The 14,652-nt window shown below is 43.2% G+C and overlaps 1 protein-coding gene across 1 annotated transcript in view; it reads right to left on the bottom strand.

The window, feature by feature from the left end:
- The window catches only part of xkr4 (XK related 4), a 55,602-nt gene extending 43,237 nt beyond the window's left edge, over nt 1-12,365 (bottom strand). Inside the window, exon 1 of the mRNA XM_058417838.1 lies at nt 11,565-12,365. Coding sequence (XP_058273821.1) covers nt 11,565-12,109 — 545 coding nt within the window. The 5' untranslated portion in view covers nt 12,110-12,365. The remainder of the gene's footprint in view (nt 1-11,564) is intronic.
- Nucleotides 12,366-14,652: the final 2,287 nt, after the last annotated feature.

The following is a 14,652-nucleotide window of genomic DNA, read 5'->3' as shown; positions in this document are numbered from 1 at the left end:
ATCTAAAAATCCCCCTAAACCACATGGTCAAGTTTTAGTCGTGCTCATATATAATCATGATAGTTGAATGCACCAGACTAAATGAAATGCTATGCCTCTGCCAATAACCATTAAAACATAATGGCCTGATCTAAGATGTTAACAAGTAGGAATGGAGCTCTTTTAAAAGCAAAGATGTAATCAAGATCAATATAAAGATGGTATGCGAGAAGTCATTTGTGAGGCTGTTCTTCAATCCTCCGAGCTCTGTATGGAGACACTGCGCTACACTAGACTTGTTCATGAGTGTGATGTTTAAACCTGAGCCATGAATTGACAGCTATACATCCTGATTAGAACCTAAAGTCTCAGGCTGTAGAGCCAGCTAAATCGAGTCTAAGCTATAGTGTCCACATCATAGACACCAAGTCTCAACCCCTACTCAAGTCCACAGAGTCCTACACTAGACTGTCAGGCCATAGACTGTAGGTCAAATCTAAAGGGACAATGCTTAGATTCTAAGACAAGTCCCAAGACACCAGGTTTAAATCATGCCCCTAAATCCCATGTGTCTCCAGCCTCTGGGCTGTCCAGAATCCCAGGCTGTATAAATATAGCCGCAGTGTCCTGTACCAAGTTAAATGTCTTAAGCCATAGGATTTAAGTCAAATCAGAATGTAAAATGCTTGTCCAGATTCCTGAGTACCAAGGCACTGAGTCTGAGTCAGGTCTGAGTTTCAAGTCCCAGATTTTCAGTCAGAGACTATTCAAGTGTATTAAGCTGTGGAGTTTCAGTCCAAGTCCCAAGCTCTCATCCTCTAAGTGTGTAGAGACCAAGATTTTAAGGTTAGAGAGTTGGTTGAAGTTTCAAGTCCCTTCTGCTGAGTCCCTAGTCATAGACTCACAGTCACATCCAGAGTACCAAGATCTTGAATCCTTGTCAAGTAAAAAGTCATACATTATGAGTCATGTCTAGAGTTTTAAGACAATTTACAGCCACAAATCTAGTGTTTTTAAGTACAGATTGGAAGGTTGTGAGTTTATTTCCCAGTACAGAAAAGCTGCCACTATTGGGTCCTAGAGCAAGGCCTTTAACCCTCAACTGATCAGTTTCATTGACAGATACAAATCAAGAAATGTAAATGTAAAGCTTAGGGTCTAACTTGAGTCCCAAAACACTGAGTCAAATCCCAGACACAAGTCACACAGCCACCAGGTTGTTGTTTCTATGTCGACTCCAAGTCCAAGTCCTAGCCTATGAAGTTCATGTCAAGTCCTAAGTAATGAAATCAGAGTTGAGTCTTTAGTTCAAGCCAAGAGTCCAAGAGTCTGAGTCAAGTCCGGATTGACTCCAGAGAGCCTAGAATTCCAGATTAGCTAATTCACTTAATGATTATTTCTATTTTGCTTTCATCAGAACTACAATCTTGTTGTATTATCCACAATATGGGTTTTGCTCAGACTAGGAATATGATTTCCATCTGAGGAACCCAGTAAGAGAAAACTTTAAGCAGAGAAATATTGCTAATCTACAGCCACCTTGATTTTTTTAAAGCATGACAAGACAGATTTGCAATGGAAAGCACATCGTTTACTCAGCTTAACACCATGAATGGCAGCTGGAATCAAAATTACCGACCACGGAAATCCTTTGCACTCAAGTATGCATTGCCTTCAATCACAGAATCGCATAAGCGTGAAGAGTCGGAGCTAAATGCAGCCCAAGTAGAAAGAGCTGAGCATTTAAAGGCATCAGTCTAGATAATGCCTCCTTTGGGGAGGAGTTTTTCAGCGCACACATATACATTACACACGGCACGCCGCACCCTTCTACCCGGGCCGCACTCACTTTTCAACCTGTTTGTTTGTTAAATGAGCCGTGCTTGCCATCCATAATTGTATTTTCCAGCATTAATTAAAAGGCAAGTGGAAGCAGAGAAATATGCAAACAGTGTGTGTTTGTGTGTGTGGCTACATAAGCAGAATACAATTCTAGGAAAGGATATGGTAGTCACATCTGGACTCTCTCTGGCTTCCTAACTTTCTGGCTTTTAGAGCCAAACATGCACTGATCAAATGCTTCTAACTTTAGATAACTGGAAATAAATTCCCATAAACACGAGTCCGTATTTTATTACTCCATATTATCCAAATACTAATGCAATTTAGCTAATTAGGCTAATAAAAAGATAATAATTAGGGACGGTGGTGGCTCAAGTGGTTAAGGCTCTGGGTTGGTGACTGAAAGATTGGGGGTTCAAGCCCCAGCACCACCAAGTTGCCACTGTTGGGCCCTTGAGCAAGACCCTCTCTGCTCCAGGGGTGCTGTATCATGGCTGACCCTGTGCTCTGACCCCAACCATCCAAGGATGGGATATGCGAAGAAAGAATTTCACTGTGCAGTAATGTATATGTGCCAAATAAAGGCTGTTTCTAAAAAGAGTGTCCGTGGATCATGCTGGACACTCTTGCTGCCAAAATGGCCCTCAACCAGCTGCTGTAAAATACTTCACACTCCATTTAACTTCGTACGCAGAACCTGGTCACTGAAGAAGCTCATCCAGCCACGAGTTTGGTGAATACTTTACTTTTAGGAGGAGAAACTTCCCTGAGAAGTGACAGTGCTAATGTTAGACGGTTAGATACATGCTCTGACGCGTCACTTAAGTTATATGGTTTGTGCTATTCTGTATTTCAAACTAGTTCTGTGAAGATCCTGCACTTGGTCTAGGAAAGAAGCTTAGTAATTGTTCATTAGCTTCCAGCTACTAAGCCTAGTCCCATTTATTGGACCTTCTGTTTTGAGTACTATTACAGACTTGCTGGATTTACTGTTCTGCTGTTGCACTCAGCCCCGCCCTGAGCATCCGTTTGGACCATTGGACATATGTGCAGAGTCTTGATAAAGAGTCCTGCCTCTGGCCTCTGGCTCCGGTGTGTCCCTTGAGCCCAGTGAGAAAGTGGGATTATAGATTTTACCTCTTTTTTCACGCTAGCTTGGGACATTTTCCAGGTTGCTTATATTTGCCTGGGTTGCATCAGCCTGAATATTTGCACTCTGGAACACGGTCATCATTCCTGGGGTTATTAAAAGCAAGGACAGTGTGCTTTGTTTCTGTTTTGTCCTACACAGGAGCATGACTCGAGCAGAACCTCGAGCATGCATTCAGATAAAACCAAAAGGTCTGCAGCATTGCAACACAAAATCCATCAAAGCCAATGCGGCCAGTGCGAGTGGAGTGGTATTGGAGTGCAGAGACAGAGGACAGAGCGATGAGCCAGCATGCACTGCACAGCGTGAACAGTGCTCACTGCCTTCTGTTCCACTCCTGATCTTTCTGAAACCCGTGCTATACACGCGTCAACATTTCTACCCACACGGGTGTCTATTAAAGGAAAAATACAAATCGCGTAGTAATCTTTATTAATAGTTACGATGCTAGATTTCGAGATTGAGCACCTTTCATCTAAAGGTAACTGGGTCCTACGTTACCAACAACCGGGTGATTTAACAAGAAGAAGACTTTATTATCACCACACATACATTTACAGCACAGTGGAATTCTTTTCTTCGCATATACCAGCTGAGGAAGTTGAGGTCAGAGCACAGGGGCAGCTATGATGCTGAGAAAGGGGTAAGGGCCTTGATCAGTTGCCTAACAGTGGCAGCTTGGCACTGCTGAGGCTTGAACCCTGACCTTTTAATCAACAGCCCAGGCCATTAACCACTTGACCCACCACTGCCCCACCCAAGTGGGTTTGCCTCATCTCTACCTAAAGAGAGTGATGCAGCAGCACTTTAGTCCTGTAGTCTTTCCAGCTCTCATCTTATAAAGCCCAAAATTCCAAAATCCTTCTAAAGCTAATACTGCCTTCAATGACATCATGCTCACGATCTTGGTTAGACTACTAACTAGCCTGAACTTGCCATGCTATGATGGCGCCATTCTTCTGCTTTGCCTAGTGGAACTTTCTAGTCTAACACAGTTGCTAACATCTCACATAAATAACAGCTTCAGATTGCTAAACAGGTCAGAATATACACATATTTATATGGTTCAAAGTGGAGTTTGGCTTTAGAGAAGCCAGTATTTGGGCTATTAACAGGATATATCACCGTCAAAAGCTGAGTTTTTATTATTGGATTGGATTCTGACACACGTTTTAGAATTTAAATCAAATTTCCAGGCACATCATGGCCTTCACACATGCCAAAGCTTGGATTCTGTATTCATTTTAATGTTAAAATAATGATTAAGCATGAGAATAACTGCGTTAGCTCCACCGATGCAGAGTAAAGACGGCACGTTACAGCTCTATTTACATTCCCTTACATAAAACCAGCCACATTAGCATACATCTGCATGTGTAACCTAATATGGTAATTCGTCCGGATCGCGGCGAAAGAGCGAGCGGGTTATTACCTCTTTATTCAAGAGATATGGACCTTTCACTGCAAAAGAGCACCAGGAGCCATTATCGGTCCTTCAGTCACTTAAATCCTCCATTTAGCCAGATCATCGTCGATTAAATGACAATATATTCCAGTGCTCTTAGCTTTCCTATATTTAACCACTTTCAGGCTGTCACACAGTTAAGCGAGAGCGCCCCTGTGCCACGGCGAAGCCTCGGAAGACTTCGGACCGTCACACATGATGGTCAGTCGCGCTGCCAATATGGCCCCCAACCAGCTGCTATAAATACTCCACACTCCATTTAGACCAAGCACCTGGTCACCATGGAGGCCCAAGCACCCTGGAGTTTGGTGCACGCTCATTTGCAGTGCAATCATGTAGGTCCAGCTCATTAAGGGAACCGATCAGCCAAGACCACATGCGGAGGAGCTCGGCTGCTCCGCCAGCAGGCTTTTAAAAAAATAAATAAGTAAAGTGTGGCCTCAGTTTTCCATATAGCGCATTTAATCCAGCAGCAAGAACACATTAACGTAAGAAGAGGCCACAAGGAAGGTCACGTGGGTCTGTAAACACTTCTGTAACTCTGCAAGAGTTCCCTGTCACTCAGAACCAACTGGTAGGTTCAAGGGCTAGAGGATATTTATAGACAATATGACATCATAGTTCACCATGTGACTCGATGATGAGTGGTGATGGTAAAGATCTCAATGAGGTCTTGTAATATATATAAGTGTATGTATGTCCAGGTGTGGACGTCTAGATATAGAGGACCAGATGTGGAAGTCCAGATGTGGAAGTCCAGATATGGAAGTCCAGATGTGAAAGTCCAGATGTGGACGTTTTTCCAATAAACGTATGAAAAAATTGTCCATATTTCATCGACTCTAGCTCTTTAACCAAGAAGTTTTTGTTGTTGTTTACCCAATCAGACAGATTTCTATAAACGATTTAGCAAAAAGTAGCTCACCAGACCAAAGAAACCAAAAAAATATTAGCAAAATAATTGATCCAGGATTTTATTATATCAAACCTTGATGGATCACATTTAAGTCAAGTCAGTGAACTATAGACAGTTTTATAGGTTTATTGATCTGCTGAAGACCGTCTGATTATTTCCTGAGAAGTCGATGATGACGCAAAACAGGACGTGGAAAGAAACGATAAGTTGAATCAAAGCGGATGTTTTATCTATTCAGACTCTGTGCTTTTAATCGAAATCGGTAGCACGTTGCTATGAAACAAATCCAGTCTTCAAATCCAATTTTTTTTTTCACAGCCACAACCTCATCATTAACGGTTAAAAGTTAAAAAGTAAACGTCGTGACCATTCGTCATGTTAGCTGCGTCTTCCACCAGAGCGTTATGGGTTCTAGTCGAATACCTGATCTTTCATTAGCCATGAAGAAGCAGGTGATTCTGCAGTCCATCACGCAGCCACGCTGTCCGTCATGACGAACGAACGGCAATGAAATTTTATCACGTCTTCGACTATAAAGGTGCCTTTAAAATGAAGGTCGCATGAAGCGTCTGTCAGAGGCGTTAGCATCTCATCAAACTGAGAAATAAGACAGTGTGAAGCCAGAGCTTTCTCGAGAAGCAAACAGGAAGAAATCCACCTTTAAATAATAAAACATAATATAATAATACCACTCTGAATTAACCCCATTCACAACACTCTTGAGAGACTCTGAGAAATCGAGCGCTTGTCAATCAAAGTGGTTTATTAAAATATCAGGCCACGCCCATTGGCACTGTTCTCTGATTGGTCAGAAAGATTCATCCATACAAATTTGAAACAGAATGTATGAAACAGATCCTACGTGAATGAGCCGTTACTATAGAAACGATATGGTGTTTAATTTGTAGCTACACTTTTGTTGTATCTGCAGTAACAGAACACTTTCTGACCAATCAGAGTTCCCAATTCATTCATTGTACCAAAGAAACCCTAGAAAACTTCACTGCCGCGTTCAGATTTTCTCTAAACACACATGCTCCAAATAGATTAGTATTACGCTAATTTGCAAAAATGATCTATTTTCTCTAAACGCACATGCTCCGAATAGATTAGCATTATGCTAATTTGCAAAAATTATTAAATCTATTTTTGGATGGTAATCAAAATCTAATAACACGTCCTACCTGCAGCCAGCGCCGAAAATCAGCACTCGATGCTGTCGGATCTGATTGCTGTCATTAGCGTTAGCATTAGCGGGCTATTTTTAAAAACGGAATGTTGAGACACACACACGCACACACACACAGGGGTAATCACTGCTGAAATGGTCGTTTAATCTAAACCTAGGCTGGACCGGTCCCTCAGGTCCCTCAGGTCCAAACCTGATTTGGGTCTCAGTGTGTGTTAGCCAGCGGTTAGCGTCTCATCTCTCCATCTCACCTTCTCCATCACTGCTCGTAATCCTGTTAGCATGTCCCAGTGAGCAGCAGCCTGCACGTCTACATGCACTACTAATCGGGTTTAAAACGCCGTTCGACTCGTATTATATATCACAGAACATGTGCTAGCAACAACACGGTGCTAATATCTTCATTCAATCTTTCATTTTTCTGAAGCATCGTTTTTCACCATCTCGTCCACGTTGTCCCGATGTTCTGTGGACCGCCTCGGATTTAGCAACAAATAGATCAATAAACTTGATCTTTTCCGTCTTAGATTCAAGACTGCTGCTCAGCATGAAGGCTGGTTTCCCAGAAAGATGGCTAACTTACGCTAAACCGCTAGATGAAGTCATTAAAAAGCAACATCAAAAATTCTGTAGCAGGCTAAATAATGCTAGGTTAGCAAGACAGCATCTTGCTATCATCAGGCAACTATTAGCATTACTTTTTTAGCAAACCAGCATTATTCAGTAGCATCAAAATAACATTAAGCTAAAGTTACACTGTGTAAATAAAACAAAAATTACCTCAGTATTTGTGATAATGTCACATGATCAGGTTTCCTAGCTAACATTAAACAAGCTAATCAGGTTTAGGACCTAAATTACCTCAGACAAATCTGCTAGTATGCCACATTTAGCTAAATAACATTAGAGCATTAATATAAGACTTTTTTTTTATCCCCAAGTGAAACATTCAGGATTATTGTGATCAGTTTGCTAGCAAGCAAGCTAACATTAGCTAAACAGCCTAAAAAAGTTAATTAGCAAGATACATAACATAAGGCTAATTCTGCACTGTGTGAAGGATTAGCTTTTCTGCTGGTATTCTGTGGCTAGACAATAGCCATGCTCAGTATTAAGCTAAATAACATTAGGCTAACGCTACACTGTATGAATTTCAGGCAAGGTTGCTAGCAGGACAGCTAATTATTGTCATTATTGTGATGAAGATGTCTGGACAGCAAAGTTAACATTAACATTAATATCTTTTTTTTTTATCTTTAGCAAGTTAGCTGTCATTCAGTAAGCTATTCTGCGTAAACTAGTTTCCAGCTAGTTAGCATAAACTAGATCGTTAACAAACTGTTTTTTAATGATATTATGGTAATACAGAACCTAATTTTATTATTTAATAATTGATTAAAATTTTAATTAAAAAGATATTTTATTTTTTTATTATTATACCATTTTATTTTATTTTATCTCGATTGTTAGTAAACCAGCTATTGTGATCTTACATTACACAAGTCTGGTAGCAAGTCACATTGCACTAATTAGTTAGCATGACCCATGATGAATCCGCATGGTCAGGTTAGTGGGTATGATGAATCTGTATGGTTATATTAGCTGTTAGCTTGGCCCAGGGTATGATGAATCTGTATGGTTATATTAGCTGTTAGCTTGGCCCAGGGTATGATGAATCTGTATGGTCAGGTTAGCGGTTAGCAGTTTGATTGACCCAGGGTATGCTGAATCCGTATTGTCAGATTAGCGCTTGGCTTGACTGAGGGTATGATGAATCTGTTTGGTCAGATTAGCGGTAAACTTGACCCAGGGAATGATGAATTCATATGGCCAGGTTAGCGGTTAGCTTGACCTAGGGTATGATGAATCTGTATGGTCAGGTCAGCGGTTAGCTTGATCCAGAGTCTGATAAATCCATATGGTCAGGTTAGCAGGTTTGCTTGATCCAGAGTATGATGAATCTGTATGGTCAGGTTAGTGGTTAGCGCTTAGCTTGACCCAGGGTATGATAAATCTGTATGGTCAGGTTAACAGTTAGTGGTTAGCTTGACCCAGGGTATGATGAATTCATATGGTCAGGTTAGTGGTTATCTTGACCCAGGGTATGATAAATCTGTATGGTCAGGTTAACAGTTAGCTTGACCTAGGGTATGATAAATCTGTATGGTTAGGTTAGCGGTTAGTGGTTAGCTTGACCCAGGGTATTATGAATCCAAATTGTCAGGTTAGCGGTTAGCTTGACCGAGGGTATGATGAATCCATATGGTCAAGTTAGCAGTTAGCTTGACCCAGGGTATGATGAATCTGTATGGTCAGGCTAGCAGTTAGCTTGACCCAGGGTACGATGAATCCATATGATCAGGTTAGCAGTTAGCTTTCGGCAGGGTATTTTGAATCCGTATGGTCAGGGTATGATGAATCCATATGCTCAGGTTAGCCATTAGCTTGACCCTGGGGATGTCTTTCACCTGGAACAATCTGGATGTGAATTAATTAAACACCACAGAACCGAGTGCATGGATTCTTTTCAAAGCTCCGAGTAAAAAGCACCGTACTGACCCGCTAACACACAAAACACTGTGTAGCAACCCGAGACCTTCACACGGCGTGAGGTGCCACCTGGGAAACCGGCACAACCTCGTTCCTCATCGACACGTGCTAGCAAATCAGCCGCTAACTGCTTTTAATAGCTCTGACGCTAGGAGAGTGATTTTCGGATGCATTATTAATACGAGTGATTAATAGAAGCGAGCCCGGGTTCTACGTTCCCAACCCAAGCCCGGCTTACGTCCTTTTACAACCCGCTGTTCCAGACTTGGAGGAAATGTACATAACAAAACATGCTAAGTGTAATTATTAACCAGTATTAGCATCACAGATTGGCTGTGAAAAAGTTTACACACCCTAATCCTGACCCTTTTATTTTCTAGAAATCTGCACTACAGAGGTGAGGCCAGCTTCAGAGCTACGTCCTCCCCCACACCACGATATTACCTGCTTAGCATAAGTATTAGCATGCATGTACCATCCGCTTCCAGAGAGAGAAAGAGAGAGAAAAGCCATGCATATATACATGCAAATTGTAGGCCACTTTATTAGGAACATTCCTGCAATCCAATCATGTGACCAAGAGCTGAAGACATTAAATCAGATATCAGAACAGCAGGAAATGTGTTCCGAGTCACATGAGCGATTCTGACGACAGCTTGGACCACGTGCTGGATTGAATACACTATATTGCCAAAAGTTTTGGGACACCTCACCAAATCATTGAATTTGGGTGTTGTTTTTCAGGGGTTGGACTCGGCCCCTTAGTTCCAGTGAAAGGAACTCTTAATGCTTCAGCTTCATACCAAGACATTTTGGACAATTTCATGCTCCCAACTTTGTGGGAACAGTTTGGGGATGACCCCTTCCTGTTCCAACATGACTGCTGATGTAGTCCATCCTCTCCAAAAATCAAGTACTTTTCAGCTCATCACGGTTGTAAAGAGTGGTTATTTATGTTACAGTGAATGATCAGGTGTAATTAAATATGCATGATATTACTCTGCTTATCATAAGATCAAAACCAAAAGATAAACCACTAAAACCTCAACTCACTTCAGCTCTCTCCCTGCATGGTGTGTATATGACTCCAGATTCTCATTTATCAAAACTCCAAAACAACACAAAAGGTGAAAAAAAGTCCAGGTGCTAATCACCAGCTTTGGGTATTAGCCTGTCAAAGCATGCAGTGTGGAGCAATTGTTCAGTCTAAGAGAAAAAAAAGTCAAAGGTTTTTTGGAGGGGTATATTTGGATTATATAACATGGCTAGTATCAAGCTCAAAAATAGCAGCAATGCAAAAGGTAAGAGCTAAACCACACCTTAAAGCTTACGGATAAATGAAGCAGCTCAGTGTTAATCCTAATGCTACATGCTGCACGCTTTGAGTATTAGCTTATATACCATGCACAAGACAACAGTTTATAAAGTTAACACAAGTATTATCCAGTTATATCTTTCTATTTGCATGTCTAGCATAACCCCAAACCTTCCACATTCCCAAACAAAGCTCAGGGCAAGCTTCTCGAGTCTCCAGACTCCAACAAGGTGAAGAAATACTAGAGCTAATAACTAGCTACACACCACCAGCTTGGAATATTCACGATAGCTGATTAGATCACAAGAATGAGGACAGCATGCCAAAGCAAAACACACCCCAAACACCAGGCAGGATGGACATCACAACACACACGAAATACCGGGATGTTTAAACACAGAACAGACAAAAAAGGTGGAGAAGTGCTAGTCGCTAAAGGTGAATAAAAATCACCTGCTTAGAGTGTTTGTGTGTTAAAGATACAAGAAATGCCCAGTGTGTAGTGTTTCTCTCAGGATGTTAGCATGATATTTACTGATACAGAAATGCTAAATACACAACCTGCTAAAGCAGCTCCTTTATACCTTCATACCACAGCAACACAAATGATTCAGAAATCCATTGGCTAGTCAATAAAATGTCCTGTCTAGAGTGTTAGCATGTTCATAACACCTTGTTGATGCGAGGATAGAAACAGGCTGCTAAACAGAAATGTAACACACCCTAAAGACTTCTCAGAGAGCCTGTAGAAGCTCCAGTGCATGGTGTGAGAGTCTAGGATGAAATAAAGAGGTGGAGAGATGCTAGTGAACACACACACACTCACAGAGAGCGTGCTAATGCAAGGATATAAGGAGTGCATGGTGTATATTGTTTGTGAGGCTATTTCTGATTGGCACAGCGCTAACACACCCAAAAGACTTCTCACAGAGGCCTCGAGGCATGATGGAAATGTGACCCTAGGTGCTGGAGTGCAGTATAATGTAATGCTTTGAGAGAAGAGCTTATAAACAGCACTGATGGAGGATCAAAAAAAAAAAAGCTCAGGATCCCACATAGGCTAATCGATGTGGTTATGATGGATGCACAAGGGTTCCCCGGTGCACAGGGAGTCCCACAGCCACGCGCTCCTCTGACTAAATGAAGGCGAAGGCTCACCTCCATATCTGGCCGAGCTGCAGGATGTGAATGACGGACTGTAAGAACCAGAGGCAGAAGGCGCACGGCGCCGAGCGCTTCTCGTTAGTCCTGCTGCCGCTGTCGGTGGCCGCGGCGTCGCTCTCCGAGGTGCTGAAGTCGTGCACGTACCACCGGAAGCTGAAAACCTGCACGGAGATGGAGCCGAGCGCCACGAAGAACAGAGTCAGGCCGAACCACCAGTAGTCGTGGCGCAGGTAGTAGTCGACGGAGAGCCACACGTCCGTGGCGACGTCGGCGAAGTACACGGCGGCCGCGGCCACCAACCACAGACCGTCCCAGGCGCCGTACTTCCGCCTCTCTCCGCCGAGCCGCAGGCAAGTCGAGTCCTCGGGACCGCAGCAGCGCGCTTCGCCGCGCGTAAAATCCGCCTCGCCGCTGCCCGAGCCCGGTCGCGATCCCGCCGCGAGCCCCGGCACCGAGCCCGAGTGGTCCGAGTTCTGCAGGGGCGTGAACGCCACATCGCTCTTCTTCATCTTCAGCACGCCGTCCGATTTGGCCGCCATCGCAGCGGCTTCGTCAACGCCGTTCCCGTTTTTTCCCTTCCTCTATCCTTTCTTCTTCCCTCTCTCTCTCTCCCTCTGTGTTTTTTTTTCTTCCCCCCACGTCCCTCCTGTCTGCCTCCTGTCTGTCCCCTGGGCGGAGAGACGCTGGGGCTCGGCTGCGAGAGCTCCTCTTCCGCCAGCTACACGGCGCCGCCTGCGCATCACAAAGCGCCGCTTCCTTTTTTTCCGGAGCGCCTGCGAAACCTTACGCTCTCCTCTTCCTCCCTCCCTCCCTCCCTCTCCCCTTCCCTACCCTCCCTCCATCCATCCATCCATCCTCCTCCTCCTCCTCCTCCTTCTCCTCTTCCTCCTCCTCCCATCCGCTTAAAACCATGACATCATCTCTTTGCACATCATTGCTGTGCACGCGCAGCTTCGCGGCTTCCCCACATTCTCTACATCTTTCTGCAGCCTGCATGCTGCAATTCTCCCTTTTTTCATTTAGAGAGAGCAGCGTGCATGCATGCATATTCTCTGCATTCCTTGCATGAATGATATATATATATATATATATATATATATATATATATCCCTAAACAATTCACCACTGAACATTTTCACCGATTTACGTGTGTGTGTGTGTGTGTGTGTGTACTCGTGGAGGTGTGAAGGTGAGCCATGGAAAGCTCCACGAGGCTTCAGGAAAAAAAGAGAGCTGCGTTTCTGCTATTGTTGTGGCTAATTTGTCATTATTACATTTACTGCCCCATCACCACACTACACAACACACCACAACACACCCCTCCCCACGAGCAGCTGCGACGCTGTGTTGTCTGCACGCCCTCCTTTGGCCAGTATCACACACACACACACACACACACAGTTATGCTCCACAAATTTTCTATGTGATTTAATTTTCATTTCCACGTGACTGTGAACGTCACCCTGAAATATTTCTCATGTCTTTAATGGTTCTGTTTCACATATTTTTTGTTAGTTCTGTGAGAAGCTAGCTCTGCTCTGATGTTACGCAGGAAAAGTGTCATCATTAGTGTCTAGTGTAACTAAGTATCATTAGTTACAATAAACATCAGTGAGAGGGGGAAAAAATAGCGAGGAACACAGGAACTGAACATAGACCATGGTGGAGACGTTAGAGCAAACACTGGACACAAAGATCCAGAACAAAACGCAACCTGAACCAGATGAGACTCGGCTCGGCTAGTTAGCGTTCTGGAGGGTGACGAGCGTCGATGGGGTATATTAGCAAATGGGCGGTATTAGAATGAAAGGTAGCGTATTAGCAAAGGGGGAGTATTAGCATGAAAGGTAGCATATTAGAAAAGGGGCAGTATTAGAATGAAAGGTAGCGTATTAGCAAAGGGGGAGTATTAGCATGAAAGGTAGCATATTAGAAAAGGGGCAGTATTAGCGTGAAGGGTAGCATATTAGAAAAGGGGCAGTATTAGCGTGAAGGGTAGCATATTAGAAAAGGGGCAGTATTAGCATGAAAGGTAGCATATTAGAAAAGGGGCAGTATTAGCGTGAAGGGTAGCATATTAGAAAAGGGGCAGTATTAGCGTGAAGGGTAGCATATTAGAAAAGGGGCAGTATTAGCGTGAAGGGTAGCATATTAGCAAAGGGGTGGTATTAGCATGAAAGTTAGCGTATTAGCAAAGGGGCAGTTTTAGTATGAAAGGTAGCGTATTAGTGAAGGGGCGGAATTAGCATGAAAGGTAGTGTTTTAGCTAAGGGGCGGAATTAGCATGAAAGGTAGTGTTTTAGCAAAGGGGCGGAATTAGCATGAAAGGTAGCGTATTAGAAAAGGGGCAGTATTAGCATGAAAGGTAGCGTATTAGCAAAGGCCGGAATTAGCATGAAAGGTAGCGTATTAGCAAAGGCCGGAATTAGCATGAAAGGTAGTGTATTAGCAAAGGGGCGGAATTAGCATGAAAGGTAGCGTATTAGCAAAGGGGTGGTATTAGCATGAGAGGTAGCGTATTAGCAAAGGGGCAGTATTAGCATGAAAGGTAGCGTATTAGCAAAGGGGCAGTATTAGCATGAAAGGTAGCGTATTAACAAAGGGGTGGTATTAGCGTGAAAGGTAGCGTATTAGCAAAGTGGCGGAATTAGCATGAAAGGTAGCGTATTAGCAAAATGGTGGAATTAGCATGAAAGGTAGTGTATTAGCTAAGGGGCGGAATTAGCATGAAGGTAGTGTATTAGCTAAGGGGCGGAATTAGCATGAAGGTAGCGTATTAGCAAAGTGGCGGAATTAGCATGAAAGGTAGCATATTAGCAAAGGGGTGGTATTAGCGTGAAAGGTAGCGTATTAGCAAAGGGGCAGTTTTAGCATGAAAGGTAGCGTATTAGCAAAGGGGCAGTATTAGCATGAAAGGTAGCATATTAGCAAAGGGGTGGTATTAGCGTGAAAGGTAGTGTATTAGCAAAGGGGTGGTATTAGCGTGAAAGGTAGTGTATTAGCAAAGGGGTGGTATTAGCGTGAAAGGTAGTGTATTAGCAAAGGGGTGGTATTAGCGTGAAAGGTAGCGTATTAGCAAAGG

This window comes from Hemibagrus wyckioides, linkage group LG20 (genome assembly GCF_019097595.1).
Source record: "Hemibagrus wyckioides isolate EC202008001 linkage group LG20, SWU_Hwy_1.0, whole genome shotgun sequence".
Lineage (NCBI taxonomy): Eukaryota > Metazoa > Chordata > Actinopteri > Siluriformes > Bagridae > Hemibagrus > Hemibagrus wyckioides.
The sequence above is the reverse complement of the archived record's forward strand: the minus strand, read 5'-3'. Positions and strand labels throughout refer to the sequence as shown.